We start from the raw sequence: 16,263 nt of genomic DNA, 5'->3' as shown, positions 1-16,263 counted from the left end.
GTGGGTAGGGTCTGACACGTCCCACTCTGACGAGTCTAGTGTCAGACCTAAGATGAAACGCTGGTTAATAGAGCAAACGCCTGAAAAGCCTTACATCTGATTTGTTTATTTGACATGCTCTATTGGTGGAAAAATATCCAATTCCCTCCTTGGGAACTTAGAATTTCCATTCAGAATGTCAGCTGTCATTGTTTAATTCATTCATACATTGGTTGCAGCACCATGCTGCAGAGTCCATCAGCTGCATGTGCTAGAGTGTTTAGTTGCATTATGCATTGTGAGTCAGCAAATATGCATGTGAATGACAGTTTGTGGTCCAAAAGAAGGAAGAGAGTAGCACATAAATACCAGGGAGTTAAATATGCCAAGATACATGGCAAAGAACAAGTGAACCGTTTTGGGTAAGATGTATTTGCGAGGCAGACAGGACCCTCAAATGTAATGCTCATTTCTTTATTCTCCAGAATTTTACCAAGTCTGTGTGTATATTTGATAAAGTAAGTCTATTTAATCTATCTATATTTACAGTATATAAAATAACATGTCCTGACCAATTCATCATTGCCGAGCCGAAACTACTGGACATAAAGAAATGAAATTTGGGGGATACATTTATATTACAGTGCAGGAGCTCACTAAGGAAGGATTCTTGGATATTCCATCGAAAAGGGGGTGAATTTTTTAAATGAGTATATATATAAATAGGCACAGTTTATGGACGTGAGGATTGATATTTGGAATCTCCTTTAAAAGTAAACAAACATACATTTGCTTATTTTAGAAAAATTCACTTAATGGGGGTGAAAAGAAGTGAAAAGTGGGTTGAATTCATTTTATGTGGATACTAATATCTCAAAAATTGAAGATGTTGTAGATGTGAAAATCGGTATTTGGAATCTCCTTTAAATTCAAATTTAAGAACTTCATTATGTATCTGTATTGAACTGAGAATAGAATAGGAACAAACTAATGGGTCCACCTTTTCAGTACAAAACAGTGCTATAATATTTAAATTACACTATTTTAATTAATAAATGGAACTAGTTTCAAATCTTTTTCTGCGTCATCTTCAGCCAAGAAACTTATATATGTCAGTGTCTGTTTTTCTAAGTTTTTGGCTGAAGATGATGCAGAAAAGGTGTTGAAACTAGTTCCATTTATTAATTTGTTCCTATTCTATCTCCTTTAAAAATAAAGAAATTTCATTTTCAGAAAATTCACTTAACAGGGGTAAAAAGAAGTGAAAAAGGGGTTGAATTCTTTTTATGAAGGTACTTATATGTCACAAACTGACGATGTTGCAGACATGAAAATTAGTATTGGAATCGCCTTCAAGAATAAAGAAGCATGTATTATTTTGTTTTCGGAGAATCCACTTAAGTACAGTAGTTCCCCGTTCGGATCTCTGGGTGGGGGCTACATGAGAGGGGGCAATCATCAGGAAGATGAATACTGAAATTCTGCAAGAAGGATGGTGGAATGTTAGAAGACTGAATCATTGTGGTAGTTTAGAGGAGTTAGATGTAGTTAGTATAAGTTAGTATAAGTGAAATACGTTGGCAGAAAGAGCAGGATTTTTGGTCAGGCGACTACAGAATTATGTACACAAAATCAAACAGGGGAAATGCAGGAGTTGATTTAATAGTGAATAAGAAAATGGGGCAGTATTATGATAGCATAGGGAAAGGATTATTGTTGTCAAGATAGATACCAAGCCAGTACCTACCAATATAGTGCATGTCTATATGCCTACTAGTTCAGTGGATGATGAAGAAATCAATAGAATATCTAAATAGATAGAAGATTTAATACAATGAGAATGGTGACGAGAATCTGATTGTGATGGGAGGCTGGAACACAGTGGTAGGCCAAGGAAGAGAAGGTTATATACTAGGAGAATTCAGATTGGTACAAAGGAATGAAAGAGGAAATTGGCTGGTTGAATTCTGCACCAATTATAATTTAGTCCTTGCAAATACTTGGTTCAAACACCACAAGCAATGGCCGTATACGTGGACAGGACCTGGAGGCACTGGAAGATATCAAATAGACTTCATTATGATTAGGCAGAGATTCAGAAACCAGGTGTTGGATCACAAGACTTTACCAGGAGCAGACATAGACTCTGACCACAATGTGCTGGTGATGAAATGCCATCTGAAACTGAAGAAATTTAAGAAAGGGGGGAATGCAAGAAGTTGGGATCTCGACAACTTGAAATAAAAGATTATGAGGGATTGATTCAACGAACATGTTCCACAAGGGCTAAATGGAAAGGCTGAAGGAAGCACAATAGAGGAAGAATGGACAATAGTGACGACTGAAGTCAGTAGGACTGTTGAAGAAAGGTTAGGAAAAAAGGAAAGATCAAGTAAGAATCAATGGATTACTCAGGAACTACTAGACCTGATTGATTAATAACGAAAGTACAAGAATGCAAAAAATAAGAAGGGCAGAAAAGAACACAGGCGATTAAAGGATGAATTGGATAGAAAGTGCACGGCAGTGTAGGAAGAATGACTGAAAGAGAAGTGCGAAGATTTTGAAGGTTGTATGGTCCTATTAAAGGTAGATGCCGCATACAGGAAAATCAAAGAAACATTTCGAGAAAGGAAATCTAGATGTATGATTATTAAGAACTCAAATGTAAAACCAATCCTAGGGAAAGAAGACAAGGCAGAAAGATTTCAGGAACATATTCAACAGTTGTATCAAGGTAAAGACATAGATGATATTGTTCTGGAACAAGAAGTGTCTGTTGATGCTGATGAATAGGAGACTGAATTTTGAGATCAGAATTCAACAGAGTTTTGAGAAACCTAAGTAGGAACAAGGCACCTGGAATTGATGACATTCCCTCGGAATTTCTGACTGCCTTAGGAGAAACCAGCCTGGCAAGGTTTTTCCATTTAGTGTGTAAGATGTATGATACAGGAGAAGTGCCATCTGATTTTTGGCAGAATGTTGTTATACCTATTCCAAAGAAAGCCGTTGCTGAGAAGGATGAAAATTACTGCACCATAAGTTCAGTATCTCACACCTGCAATTTTTAATCGTATTATTTACAGAAGAATGGAAAGACAAGTTGGGAGAAGATCAGTTTTGCTTCAAAAGAAATGTAGGAACATTTGAAGCAATCCTAACTTTATGTGTGATCTTAGTGGATCAAATTAAAAGAACAGGCCCACATACATGGCGTTTGTAGATCTAGTGAAGGCATTCTATAATGTTGATTGGACCAAGCTATTCAAGATTCTGAAGGTGAACAGGATCAGAGAACAAAGAATTATCTACAATCCGTATAAAAATCAGTCTGCAGTGTTAAGAATTGAAGGCTTTGAAGAAGAAGCAGCAATCCAGAAAGGAGTGAGGCAAGGCTGCTGTTTGTCCCAACTCCCTTTTTCAGGGTTTGTTAGAACAGGTGGTAAAGGAAATCGAAGGGAAATTTGGAAATGGAATCACAATCCAAGGAGAAGAAATCAGAATGCTGAGATTTTCTGATGATATTGTTATTCTGTCTGAGTCTGCAGAAGATCTAGAGGAATTGCTGAATGGTATGGACAGAGTCTTGGAGAAAGAATGCAAGTTGAAAAAAAAAAATAATGGAGTGCACTTGAACAAATTCAGCTGATGCAGGAAATAATAAATTAGGGAATGAAGTCTTAAAAGGAAGTTGGTGAATATTGTTACTTGGGTAGTAAAATAACTAATGATGGTAGAAGTGAGGACATAAAATGCAGAGTAGCACAAGCAAGGAAGGCCTTTCTTAAGAAAGGAAATTTACTGACTTTGAACAGTGATATAGGAATTAGAAAGATGTTTTTGAAGTCTTTTGTATTGAGCGTGGCATTGTATGGAAGCAAAACATGGATGATAACTAGCTCAAAAAGAAAGAGGATATAAGCTTTTGAAAGAAGAATGCTGAAGGTAAGGTGAATAGATCGAATCACAATACTGAATCAAATTGGTGAGAGGAGATCGATTTGGCTAAATTTGATGAGGAGAAGAGATGAATGACAGGACACATCTTAAGAAAGCCAGGACTTGTTCAGTTGGGGTAAAAATGGTAGGGGTAGACCAAGGTATGAATATGACTAGCAGATTAGAGCAGATGTAGGATGCAGTAGTTACCTATCAATAGAAAGTTTAGCACTGGGTAGGGTGGCATGGAGAGCTGCATCAATCCAGTCTGTGGGCTGATAGCTCAAACAATAACAACTACAGCATGCTCAATGGAAATTGATCGTGGGAAAATGGCAGCGCCCGGCTTAACGGAGGGTGAAATATTGGCAATAATTTCAACTGAATTATCGGACAGTGGCCACAAAAGTGATGAACGTTTCGAGGCAAGTGAAGTGATCTGAGTGATAATAATAATGACAGTGATGTGTGTGATTTTGGGGGACGTGGTAATATGTTGCCACGACCCAAACTTCACCGGCGTGTGCAAAATTCTAACACTGCTTGGAGTTCGTTGACTACAGGTGATGTAGGCCTGCTTAAATTCCCTCTTAGGTCATTAAGTGAGTGGATTTGTAAGCTATGGTAATAGACTTGTTACAGATTTACAGCTCTGGCAGTTATATTTTATGGACCCACTACTAACCTCCATTATGAATGAGACTAATAAATATGCAAAACTATAAATTCAGAGAAACACTCCACTTCAGAAGCAGTCTATATGATGTTCATGGAAGGAAGTCACAGTAGAAGAACTGAAGGCCTTTATCGGTGTAGTGATAAATATGGGAATGAACAGTAAGTTAGAAATGCAGGGCTATTTTACTGAAGACTTGTTAGATAAGCAGTTGTTTTACAATGGGGATAGATTTCTACAAATATTTTGGAATATTCATCTCTCTTCCCCTCAGACTGACCAGGTAGGACCACAATCAAGGGGTTCTAAAGTGAAAAATATAGTGTCTTACTTAGGTACGAAATTCAGGGAATTTTTCATCTCAGGGCAAAACCTGAGTGTTGACGAAAGCACTATAGGTTTCAGGGGCCGTATTGTTTTCAAGTGCTAAAACAAGCAAACACCAACCAAGTGGGGACTTTGTACTGTATGTACTTTCTGGTTCTGTTTCTGTGTACCTGTGTATGTGTGTGAAATCGAACCTTAATATGGTGCAGTAACAACACAAGTATTTATTAGGCCTGATTTACCTTTTACAGCTAGGATTGTCATCCATTTGGTGACAAAAATTTTGCAGGCTACCAAAGAAACAGGTTTTCATGTCTTCATGGAGCGGATTTACACTGGTCACGAGTTAGCAGCTGAATTGTGGAAACTGAAAGTCCACATTACAGGTACTGTAATGGTCGGTAGGAAAGGCCTACCTTCCCAGGTGGAAAAACGAAATCAAACCCCATGGCACTGCAGCCCTTGAAGGGCCTTGACCTACCAAGCGACCGCTGCTCAGCCCGATGGCCTGCAGATTACGAGGTGTCGTGTGGTCACCACGGCGAATCCTCTCGGCCGTTATACTTGGCTTTCTAGACCGGGAGCTGGAAGAAAAAAAAAAAAAAAGGAATCAAGAAAATGAATGGCATAGTAGCAATGAGGAAAGATTATATCTCCTGTATTTTCGAGGGTCAAGAGAATTATCACCATGCTGTCGACATTCTTCGACAATTCCACTCAGGTGGTGAAAGGAAAATAAGGAGAGGAGTTGAGGAAGTTGTCCATAAACCAGTTGTACCGGTATGTGATCATAATAAGTACATGGGTGGGGAGTTGATGTTTCTGACTAGTACGTGAGCTCGTACCCCTTTACACTTAAATCGGTTAAGTGGTGGCGGAAAATGTCTTTCTGACTTCTGGAGGTATCCATCGTGAATGTCTATCTTCTTTTTGAGGAATCCAACCCTAAAATGTTGCATGCCAAGTTCAGGTAGAACCTAGTAACCCAACTTGTTGGGAACATCCTGAATACTCAGAACTGGAAAAGGGGCAGGCTATCCACTACAGATGATGAAGTACGACTAAATGGCTAGCTGCATCTGCTTTATCCCCAGCCCTAAGGGAAAAACGAAGGACTTGCAAGGTTTGAAACAATAGGAAAGTTGAGGAGGCGAGGCGGAGAAACAGTTCACTTCTGCAAAACGTGCGAGAAGCTACCAGGACTTCACCCAGGATTGTGCTTTTAACTGTATCACACCCTCCAGAAATTCCAATGAAAATGTGGAAAAAACACTGTCTGTGTCTTCCTTATGTCTTTGTGTACGGTATTTTTGCATTTTGAACCTGTACAAAGTTGTTGTAAGCATGTAAACAAGTGTTTCATAATACATTTGCCTGGTGTGAAAGTAGAAAACCATGGAAAGCCGTCTTCAGAGCTGCCGACAGTGGGATTCAAAGCCACTATCTCCCAAATGCAAGCACACAACTGTGCATCCCTAACCGCACAGCCAACTTGCTCGGTGAGATGTGAAAATTGATATTTGGAATGTCCTTTAAAAATGCACATTTTTGTCTTGATTTTGAAAAATCCACTTAGAGGGCAGGGGTGAAAGGAAGTGACTTTTTGTAATGACTTGAGAGCAGACTGTTTCTCACGTGGACAGTTCTATGTCCATGTTCCAGGGTTAGCTCTGTCATTAGCCTGGTCATCTTAGCTCCAAAAGGCAATACCACAAATGTGGTTTACAAAGGAGTCTTCTTCTTAATCCCTTTACCCTCCAGGGTTGGTTTTTCCCTCGGACTTAGCGAAGGATCCAACCTCTACCACCTCAAGGGCAGCGTCCTGGAGCATGAGACTTGGGGTCGGGAAATACAACTGCAAAGGAGGACCAGAACCTTGTACAGGTGGACCTCACCTGCTATGTGCTGAACTGGGGCCTTGTAGGGCGATGGGAATCTAATGGGAACAAGAAAGGTCCACCTATTCAATACCATACAATGTTATAAAATAATTTATAACATTTTATTATTTTTAGGACTGGTTTTGATGCTGGTGTGCATCATCATCAGCCATAAAATTAGAAAACATACAGTGACAAGGTTACAAAAAACAATGCATAAAGTATACACAAATTTTATAAATTAGACGTGACTCGATTAAAAATATGATCCGTAAACAAAAACTTATAACCTAAAACTAAAAATATAGCACCAATTGTCTTAAAACTCTGTACGTACATCCTCTTGACAAGAGTCCTTTGAGTCTAAAAGCGTTGAATAATATGTGAGCAAATTAAATTGAGCCGAGGACAAAAACTAATGTCTCACTATTTTAAAAGTCCAGGAGCATATTTCCGTGTTTCGTAAGAAATATTTGTATTAAAAAAATGTTCTTGCTGAACATCCACTGAGCCCTGAATTAACAGGTGCAAATATTAATAAAACATTTTTTTAATACTATTGGTTAAAAAAGTCTGTTGTTAAAATAACGTAACCAGTCATAAGATGTAACAACTTCTAGAACTAGAAAGAACTTCAAACTCTGTTTTGCATAATAAAAAAAATGCATGTCTTCTCTAACTTAAACAACGTGGCTGGATTCGGTCTGCTGAATATTAAATAACAACATTTTATTTTACATAAAAATGAGGTGGACGCCTTGTTTCCAGGGTGCTAAATGATATTCTCGGTTCAAAATGGGACCTGAAGCAGATAAAGAAAGAGGAAAATGTTAAGAAAGGCTTTTGAAAACAAATAAGGTCCTGTCGTAAGAATTAACATTGAATATGAGACTCGCCTCTGGCAGCGTGTGTGATGTGTGTAATCGAACGTTAGAGAAGACACTGAGAGCCGCAAGGCACCGTGATCAATGTACCTGGGTTGGAGGGGAACGGGGGGAAGTAGATCCGGGGAGGTACTGAGGAGAGAAAGCCGGATAGGTAAGGGAAAGTGGGGACGATAAGGAGGGGCTTAGAGCTGATGGCAATGTAGGGAAGAGGGAGGGGAATTATGTAGGGCGATGCAGTGAAAGGGCGTGGCGTGAGAAGTTTTCTGTATGCTTTGAAAGACTGATTTGCTATTGGAAGCTTTTTTGAGTCTGAAAAATGCTATCGAAAAATCAAACAGTACTTTTGGTTTCTCAGAAATATCATTGAGATTTAAACCAGCATTAAAGTATTGACCCAGGTGAATGAAACAGCTCTCAGTGATGTTAAGCAAAGTACTTTTATTAACCCTTTCGCTTTCAAGCTCTCAGCTGTTGGATGTGTGAAAACTGACAGCCATATTTAGCACACGGCAATGAAGATATTACAGATTCGGACAGAGAAACATCACCATCACTTGAATAATTGTCAAGATATTCAGTGATATCATCGTCAGCTAAATGAACACTCTTTGCCATGTCGCGTGCGATAAATAACTAGGCCTAACCTAAATGAACTATATCTTACACTTCACTATCACTATGCACCTAATTACCTAAGAAAACTATTTCAATAATGAACTAACAAGTAAACTAAATATATTGCCTACGATACAGCCTAATTTCACTATATAATCACGAATGAAAACAGAGAGAAGTGAACGCAAGTTTGCCGCCAACCACGATGTAAACAAGACACGGAACTCCAGTGAGCACATGTTTCAGACCTCAAGAATAACGATAAATACAGTTAGCCGGCAGTTCCCGCGGAGTATAACGTGAGATAAAACTGTACTCTTCTGATTCCATGCCAGAAAAATGCTATTTGGCGCGTAAATAATGAAATAATTATAATAAAGGCGGGTAACGACGGATCGTTACCCTGACAGTTTTCGCAGGACCCGTGTTTACCGATAGATCATTACCTTGAAAGCCAAAGGGTTAAGAACCTGTAAAACTGAGAGATCCTGATCAATGTTAGTAAAATTATGCCGAAAGTCGTTCATATGCTGCCCCATTGCCAAAAACCTATTGTATCTAATGGCATTAACATGTTCCATGTATCTAATTTTAAAGTTTCGTCCTGTTTGTCCAAGATAAGAACTGCTACAGTCATGACAGCATAATCTGTACACTCCAGAACTATAAAAAACCTTATTTCTATTTAAAGAAGTGGAGTTATGCAGGATGTCAATATTTCTGTTATTAGTTGTGTAAGAAATCTTGGTGTTATGCTTTTTGAAAACATTGGTGACGCTGTGTATTTTATTTGTAAAGGTGAAAGTCGAAAAAATTAACTTTGGGTTTTCTTCTCAGAAGGGTGCTATTAGGATGGTACCTAAACTTGTTGATATTCTCTCAATGAAAACATTCTTGAAACCATTGTTTCTAGCTATCGCCCGAATTCAATTCTTTGTTCCAATTCTTTTTTGACATAGGAACTCTAAAGGCTCTGTCAACCAGACTATTATAGGTAGCATTTTTATGGGCCTGAGGATGGGAAGAATCATTCCTGATGGTGATAGCAGTCTGAGTAGGTTTTCTATAGATATTATATAAAAAAGAAGAAAGTGATCGAGTAACTGTTAAGTCCAAAAAATTTAAATGATTATTATTCTCGGATTCTAAGGTAAACTTTATATCTTGATCTAAACTGTTAAGATTATCAAGAATAGCTTTTGCATCCATGGACTGTTCATCAAGAATTACGAAAGTATCGTCCACATATCTGGCCCAGAAATGAATATTATTGAAGGTTAAATTGTTGACTATAGCATTATTTTCTAGGAAATCTAAATAAATCTCTGCCAAAATCCCAGAGGCCGGTGACCCCATTGCCAGACCATTCTGCTTATAAATGGTATTATCAAAAGTAAAGTAATTGTTGTTAATTAGCAAGCTAAGAAGACTCATAAAATTTAGAACTGCTAGTTTACTGAGTTGGCTATTAGCAAGAAGATTCTTCTTGATGATAGGAAGAAGCTCCTTGATATTTATACTGGGGAACATGTTAACTATATCGAAAGAGTGCATAGTGTGATAGAGACGAAGAACAAAATGATCCAATGTATTAAGTAATTCTATGGTGTAATGGAGTTGTTCAAAATTTTTTTGTAATTTTTAGCAAGAAATGTTTGAACTTTGCTGTTGTCATTGTGAAAAATAGGGGTATCAATAGCATACTCATCATGCAGATGTTGACTGAAAGGCAACACCGGATAATCCAGAATGTTTAAATAAACTTGCTGGTTCATGTTAGTGGTCACCTCAGTGAGTGGGCTCAATCTATTGGTGGCCATACATGGAAGGATCTTTTAGCAGGCCTCGCCTTTGGGACCAGATCTGACGGACCGCCTGTCAGGCGCGACCTTCAGAGACCAGGCCTGCTGCTCACGATCAACTGTGACGCCAAGCCTGTTGTGTTGTGCAACATGATTTGTCAACATTCCAGACCTTCCTGTTAATTGAATGATCCGTGACATCTCGTTACGCCAAGCCTCATGCGCTGGGTTTTCAAACTAGTTTGAAATCCTTACCAGTCGGATCTGCCGTACTTAGAACTGTGCGATGGATGTTGAAGCAGACAGTGTCCAGTGGAAAAGAAAACTTTGCTGTTGTGTTTGTGGGAATGTGCATTTCGCTGCATGTTAAATCATGCAAACAGAAAAATCGATTGAAGTGGATGAAATAATAGATAAGAGAGCGAGGCAGCTTTAGTCACATGCACCTCATACACCACCTGAGAGAAAATGAACTGGACGAGTACAGGAATTATTATTTGTGAATGGACCAGAGCGATAATGATATGCTATTAGGTAAGCATGTATGGATTTTTCTCGTTATAATGTTAAATGTTTGATTTGTGACACATACACATAATGATTTGTTGATGGTGTATTTATTGTAGGTATTGTAGCTTCTAAGCTGAAGAAAGAGGATACTGTAATGCGACAAAGCATGCCATCTGATGAACGTGTGATTGTGACACTGAGAAGATTTGAAATTTACAACATGAATTGCAGTTCAGACATTTCAATAAATTTCTCCAGCAGTGCCTTTGTCCACTTGATGCTTTCTTTACAAGAGGGTTGATCTGTGAGGTGAGGTCCTTCCATCGAGTTGCTGACTACAAGTCTCGCCTGTAGCATATAACGCCTCAAATTAGCCTCGCTCACTAACGAGCAGTCCTAGCCTGTCGGTACACGCACAAGAGGCCTCTTCTGTCACAATTCCTTTCCGTGTATGCCTAGCTTATGATATGAAAAACAACCCCAAAACATCACAGGCTTGAACCTGACCTTGCACATATCCAGTTGAAATGATTCATTTGGCCTTTGGTGCACTCGACAATGTGTGTAATTGGATACAGGCAAAAACGTGATTTGTCAGACCACATTACGTTCCACCAGTCAGGTACTGTCCATGTTCAATGAATTCTAGTTGATTAAAGATGCGCAGCTTTATGTGCCTGTGTAAGCAATGGCCTCTTGCGAAGTGACCGACTCCAAATGTTCATTGCATGCAGTTCCTGTCATAATGTTCTCTTGCTAACAGATCGGGATGGACCTTCATTCACTGACTGCAGCAATTCCTATCGGGTTTGGAAGCTATTTTGATTCATAAGCCCTGAAATGCGTCTTCGATCCCACCCAGTCAGGATCTTTTCCCGACCACAATTCTGATGTCGTATTTCGTGGCCATATGTAGTACACCACTGCTTGTAGTCGCATTGAACAGTCCGCTGTGAAACACCAACAAATTCAGCAACTTCATGCACCGTATGACCATGGGCACGGCCAAACACAATTGCCCCTATTTGCCACTCTGTCACATCCTTACATCTACCCATGTTGATGTACACTGTCCACTTGAAACATCAATGTCTCACTGATTGCTACTGCCTTATGCTCACGTAGAGGCAGTGTATGTGCGGTTGAGCACGGGACTCGTTTGCTGGGCCATCTGTATAGGCTTTACAATCCATCTCTGCATGCGCACTAGGGTGTCTACATTTTTTTTCTGGTGAGCCTATATGCTGGGCTGTTGGATTGTTTTCTTTTTCTGCTCCACTTTCACAGCTTGGAGAGGATTTTCTGCTCCATTTATGTAATGAGTCTGCAGACTTACCACAAATGGTTCTTATCCTTTTGAGAGATGACCAGGTTCCATGATTTAAATAAAATCCTGGTGGTTTGATTGTGATGCAGGGTGTTTTAAGCTGTTGAGGTGTAGCATTGGTTTGCCATATTTCCTTCCATTGGTCATTGGTGTTAAATCCAGATTTAAAGAGTTCACTTGTTGTTCTGAGTGGAGGATAACCAGAATGAAGTCTACTTCATTTGGTAGGTGGAATGATATCGCAGATACAAAGTGAGTTGGTGTTACATATATTGTTATACTTCTGAACAAAAATGCTGTGTCACCATAGGAATTGAGGAGCTGTGTGACTGAGAATAGGTAACCAAAAATGTTGAATGTGTGTAATCATTCCTATTGTAACAAGCATAGTTTGATTCAACAGAGTGTCAATGAGTCTCATGTATGCACTGCTCAATCAAATCGCAGTGCAATATTGAACCATAAAGGGCAGAAGTCCTGCATGTTGAATCTGAGGAACCATGCGTTGTATTGCAGTGTTTTGCTAATTGTTGTTTACGGTTTTAATTTTAGGAGTTGTTTTCTATAGATGTTGTCTGTAGCTGAGATTTCTGTCAGGGGTGACCCAAGATATTTTTGGGCTGGGCTGAGTGGCTCAGACAGTTGAGGCGCTGGTCTTCTAACCCCAACTTGGCAGGTTCGATCATGGCTCAGTCCGGTGGAATTTGAAGGTGCTCAAATATGTCAGCTTCGTGTCTGTAGGTTTACTGACATGTAAAAGAACTGTGGGACTAAATTCCAGCACCTCGGTGTGTCCAAAAACTGTAAAAAATATAGTTAGCGGGACGTAAAGCCAATAACATTAAGAAATCATTAAGATATTTTGGGCATTTGGTGTGAGACAGTAATGTCTTCAAAATAGATACTCAGATCTGTTGGCCAGCTTGTTGTTTAGGTGAAATGTATGTAGGTGAAATGAAAGTCTTGGCAGCACTTGGTTGAAACCTCCACTTCCAGAAATATAGGTATATATGCCAGCAATGGATGAGTGCCAAATCAGAATAGATCTTTATGACTTTCAAGCACCCATTCGTCAGCATATCCAAACATTCTTGAAGTGCATTCGGGCATGTCCTCTATCTACAGGCTGAATAGTAGAGCAGTCAGTATGGATCCTTGCAGTAGACCATTGTTTAACTTCACTGTTTTGCTCATCTGATTACTTGGCAATACATATTATGCACCTTTCTTATTACTGTAATTATTACCCACCAGTATCTGGAAACTTCTGTTACTGAGCATGGTGTTGATGAGGATGCGAACTTGTAAGCATTGGATGACTCACAAAAGTTTCAGTATTACACCTCATATGCACACAGTATCATAGGCTGCTATTAGATCAATGAATGCGGCTAATGTCTTCTGTTGCTTCTGGAAACCTGCTTCAATGAAAGTTGTTAGTGTGACATTTTACTACTGTTACGTGTGCTTCGCCTTACCTGTATGCTGCCTGCCTGCTAAAAAAAAAAAAAAAAAAAAAAAACTTAACAAACATAGAACAAAAGGGGTACCTCATATTTGATGAAAATTAAACAGTATACAACAAGTGTCGCCAGCAACCGATCCGAGATGTTATTCTTCTGCACAACGATGCAAGACCACTCACTGCTGTTGTAACATGGGAAAACTGGACGAAATGCATTGGATACCTCTGGAACATCCTCCTTAAATCCAGATTTATTGCCTTGTGACTACCATTTGTTTGGATCACTGAAAGAACTGGGAGGAAAGCGATTTCATGATGATGCAGTGGTAGAGAAGTATATGCGCAACTGCTGCACACACGTTCTTCTTTTTTCGAGAAGGCATCAAAAAATTGCCATTTCATTGTTAAAAAGTGTGCTTGTTTCGTATTCATTGGTGGATTTTGTAAAATTGTAAAGAATAATTCCGGTTTATATTTGAATCACCTTCGTATGTTTGTACCTATTCCTGCTTGCTTTACGTTGTTGCTACTAACGTGGAAAATTATCACCTTTTCTTACTCTCCTCCTTCCCTTCTATTTTCCTCATCTGCCTTGACCTAATTCCTTGATAACACACTACCCTGGTTCCCTTTTCTCCACACACATTTGCTCCCTGTAGGTGAGGGCGGTAGAATAACATCCACGGTATCCCTTGCCCGTCATAAGCGGCGACTAAAAGGAACCCCAGGGATCTTAACTTGGGGAGCGTGGATTCGCAACCACGGGGTCCTTAGCTTAGTCCTGGCATTGTTTCCACTTACTTGTGCCAGGCTCCTCACTTTCATTTATCCTATTCTTCCTCCCTTTGTCAACTCTTGTTCTTTTTCAACCCCGACGGTATTAAAGCACTCGAAGCCTAGGAAGTCTTCCATTTTCACGCCCTTTATGGCCCTTGTCTTTCTTTGACCGATATCATCATTTTTCAAAGTGTCGGATCCCTTCCAATTGTTCTCTCACACTCTTCGTGGCTCTCCCCTTTCTATTGTCGGTACCTTTGTTTTTGGAAGGGTCAGGTCTTTTTGTTTTTTTCCATCTGATTATTAACGTTAATAGAGGATAGTTGGACAATTGTACTTCCTTATAAAACAACAATAACCTCACCACCCTCCCCTCTCTAGTCCCTTAAAAATTGGCTATGTATTTTTATACATATTCCATGAGAAAGGAAAAACACTGTATTTTATTTTACAATTAGTTTCATTTACATTATTCCCTTGTGTTCAAAATAAGCCCAAGGAGAAAGTTTCACCATAATTAGCAAAATTATTATTTTGCTGGCCTTATAAACATACATTTTATAACATTTATCATGTTTTCATCCTGCTTATGAATATCATTTCTCATTGTGGTTAAAAATATTTTACTTTTTGCTTGTAGTTTTTACATTAAACATTTCTGATGACACAAGGATTGGGAAGGAAGCAGCCGTGGCCTCGAATAAGGTTCAGCCCTAGCATTTTCCTGGTGTGAAAATAGGTAATTACGGAAAACCAATCTTCAGGGCAGCCTAAGGTGGTATTGAAACCCACCATTCCTCGAATGCAACTTCACAGTTACATAACCTGAACTGCATGGCCAGCTTGCTCAGTGAAGATCTATGTGATAGGTTATAGGCCATACAATGTTGATTTATGTATGGAAGTTTATTGGGGTGCTTTTTTCATTCTTGTAGCCGGCAGACTTCATGCTGAAAGGTGTAACAGTCTATAATAAGAGGAAAAAAGAGAGAGTATTTTTGTCTTAAGATTCGTCTAAACTGTTGCTCCAGAATCCTGTCTGATGTCTTAGTTAATTTGCAGATACTCTGTAATATTCATGATCTTTTTCTTTCATTGCAGATGCATTTAACGACGAACTAATCTTGCAAACCCTTAAAGATATTCTTGCAGGGAAGAAATGTGAAATTCCTGTTTATGACTATCGGACCAACTCTAGGTATGTGTTAATTCTGCTTTTAAAAATATACTTGATATTTTATAGCAATAAGAACTGGAAAGTTCTTACAAGGAAACCCTTCCATCTGGTTGAGATTTGGTATGATGACTTCAGTAGGAATGCTTTATTCAGCCATATTAAAATTAGATGCCCAATCATATATTTAGCACCTGTTTTGGGGTGTCGAAGTTTGCTCATTTAAGCACAATGTATTGAATAGGTGGACCCTTCCTACCCTTTGATAGTGATCAGTTGTCAATACGGACCATAATGAAATTCATAACTTATGATGGCCGAATAAAGCATTCCTACTGAAGCTTTGTACCATATCTCAATCAGATTGGAGACTGACAGTTGCAAGGGTTTCCTTTTTAGTGTCTTACTGTGTACAGTACATATCTATAATGTGGGTGCAGATATTTGCCACCTTCATGGTAGTCTTATGAGTTGTGTTTTACAGTATCAATGGGTTATGGGAACATACCGATACCTGCAAGTTATCAGGAAGAACGTCGTCAGTAGTGTGCGTGCAGGTAGAATAAGAATCATAGTTAGGTTTATGAGGTTTAAAATTTTTTGTGCATCCGTTGATGATAGGTCTGAAGATGATTACATACCCAGAAACAGCAGTGGAAATTTTGGTAAAAAGAGAAAAACATAAGGAAAACAGATTGAAGGGAAATAGCAGGAAAAGCGTTTTGATATTAGATCTGAGTTGTTACATCTACAGGATATCTCAGAGTGAGAGATTTCAATGGTCAGATAGTTGTCAAAATGTTAAATGGACCAGTACATGGATGAGGAATGAGAAGTTATGGTACTATGATAACCGCATAGTTCTTCAGATAGAGTATTAGTGGTCAGGTTAGTATAGCAGG

General features: G+C 39.0%; 1 protein-coding gene across 2 annotated transcripts in view; it reads left to right on the top strand.

The window, feature by feature from the left end:
- Uck (Uridine-cytidine kinase) overlaps positions 1–16,263 on the top strand; it is a 426,265-nt gene that overhangs the window by 114,835 nt on the left and 295,167 nt on the right. For both annotated transcript variants that reach the window (XM_067151412.2, XM_067151421.2), the window contains exon 3: positions 15,289–15,385. In XM_067151412.2, coding sequence (XP_067007513.1) covers positions 15,289–15,385 — 97 coding nt within the window. The remainder of the gene's footprint in view (positions 1–15,288; positions 15,386–16,263) is intronic.

This window comes from Anabrus simplex, chromosome 1 (assembly GCF_040414725.1).
Source record: "Anabrus simplex isolate iqAnaSimp1 chromosome 1, ASM4041472v1, whole genome shotgun sequence".
Taxonomy (NCBI): domain Eukaryota; kingdom Metazoa; phylum Arthropoda; class Insecta; order Orthoptera; family Tettigoniidae; genus Anabrus; species Anabrus simplex.
Note: the sequence above shows the minus strand (reverse complement) of the source record. Positions and strands in the feature narration are given on the sequence as shown.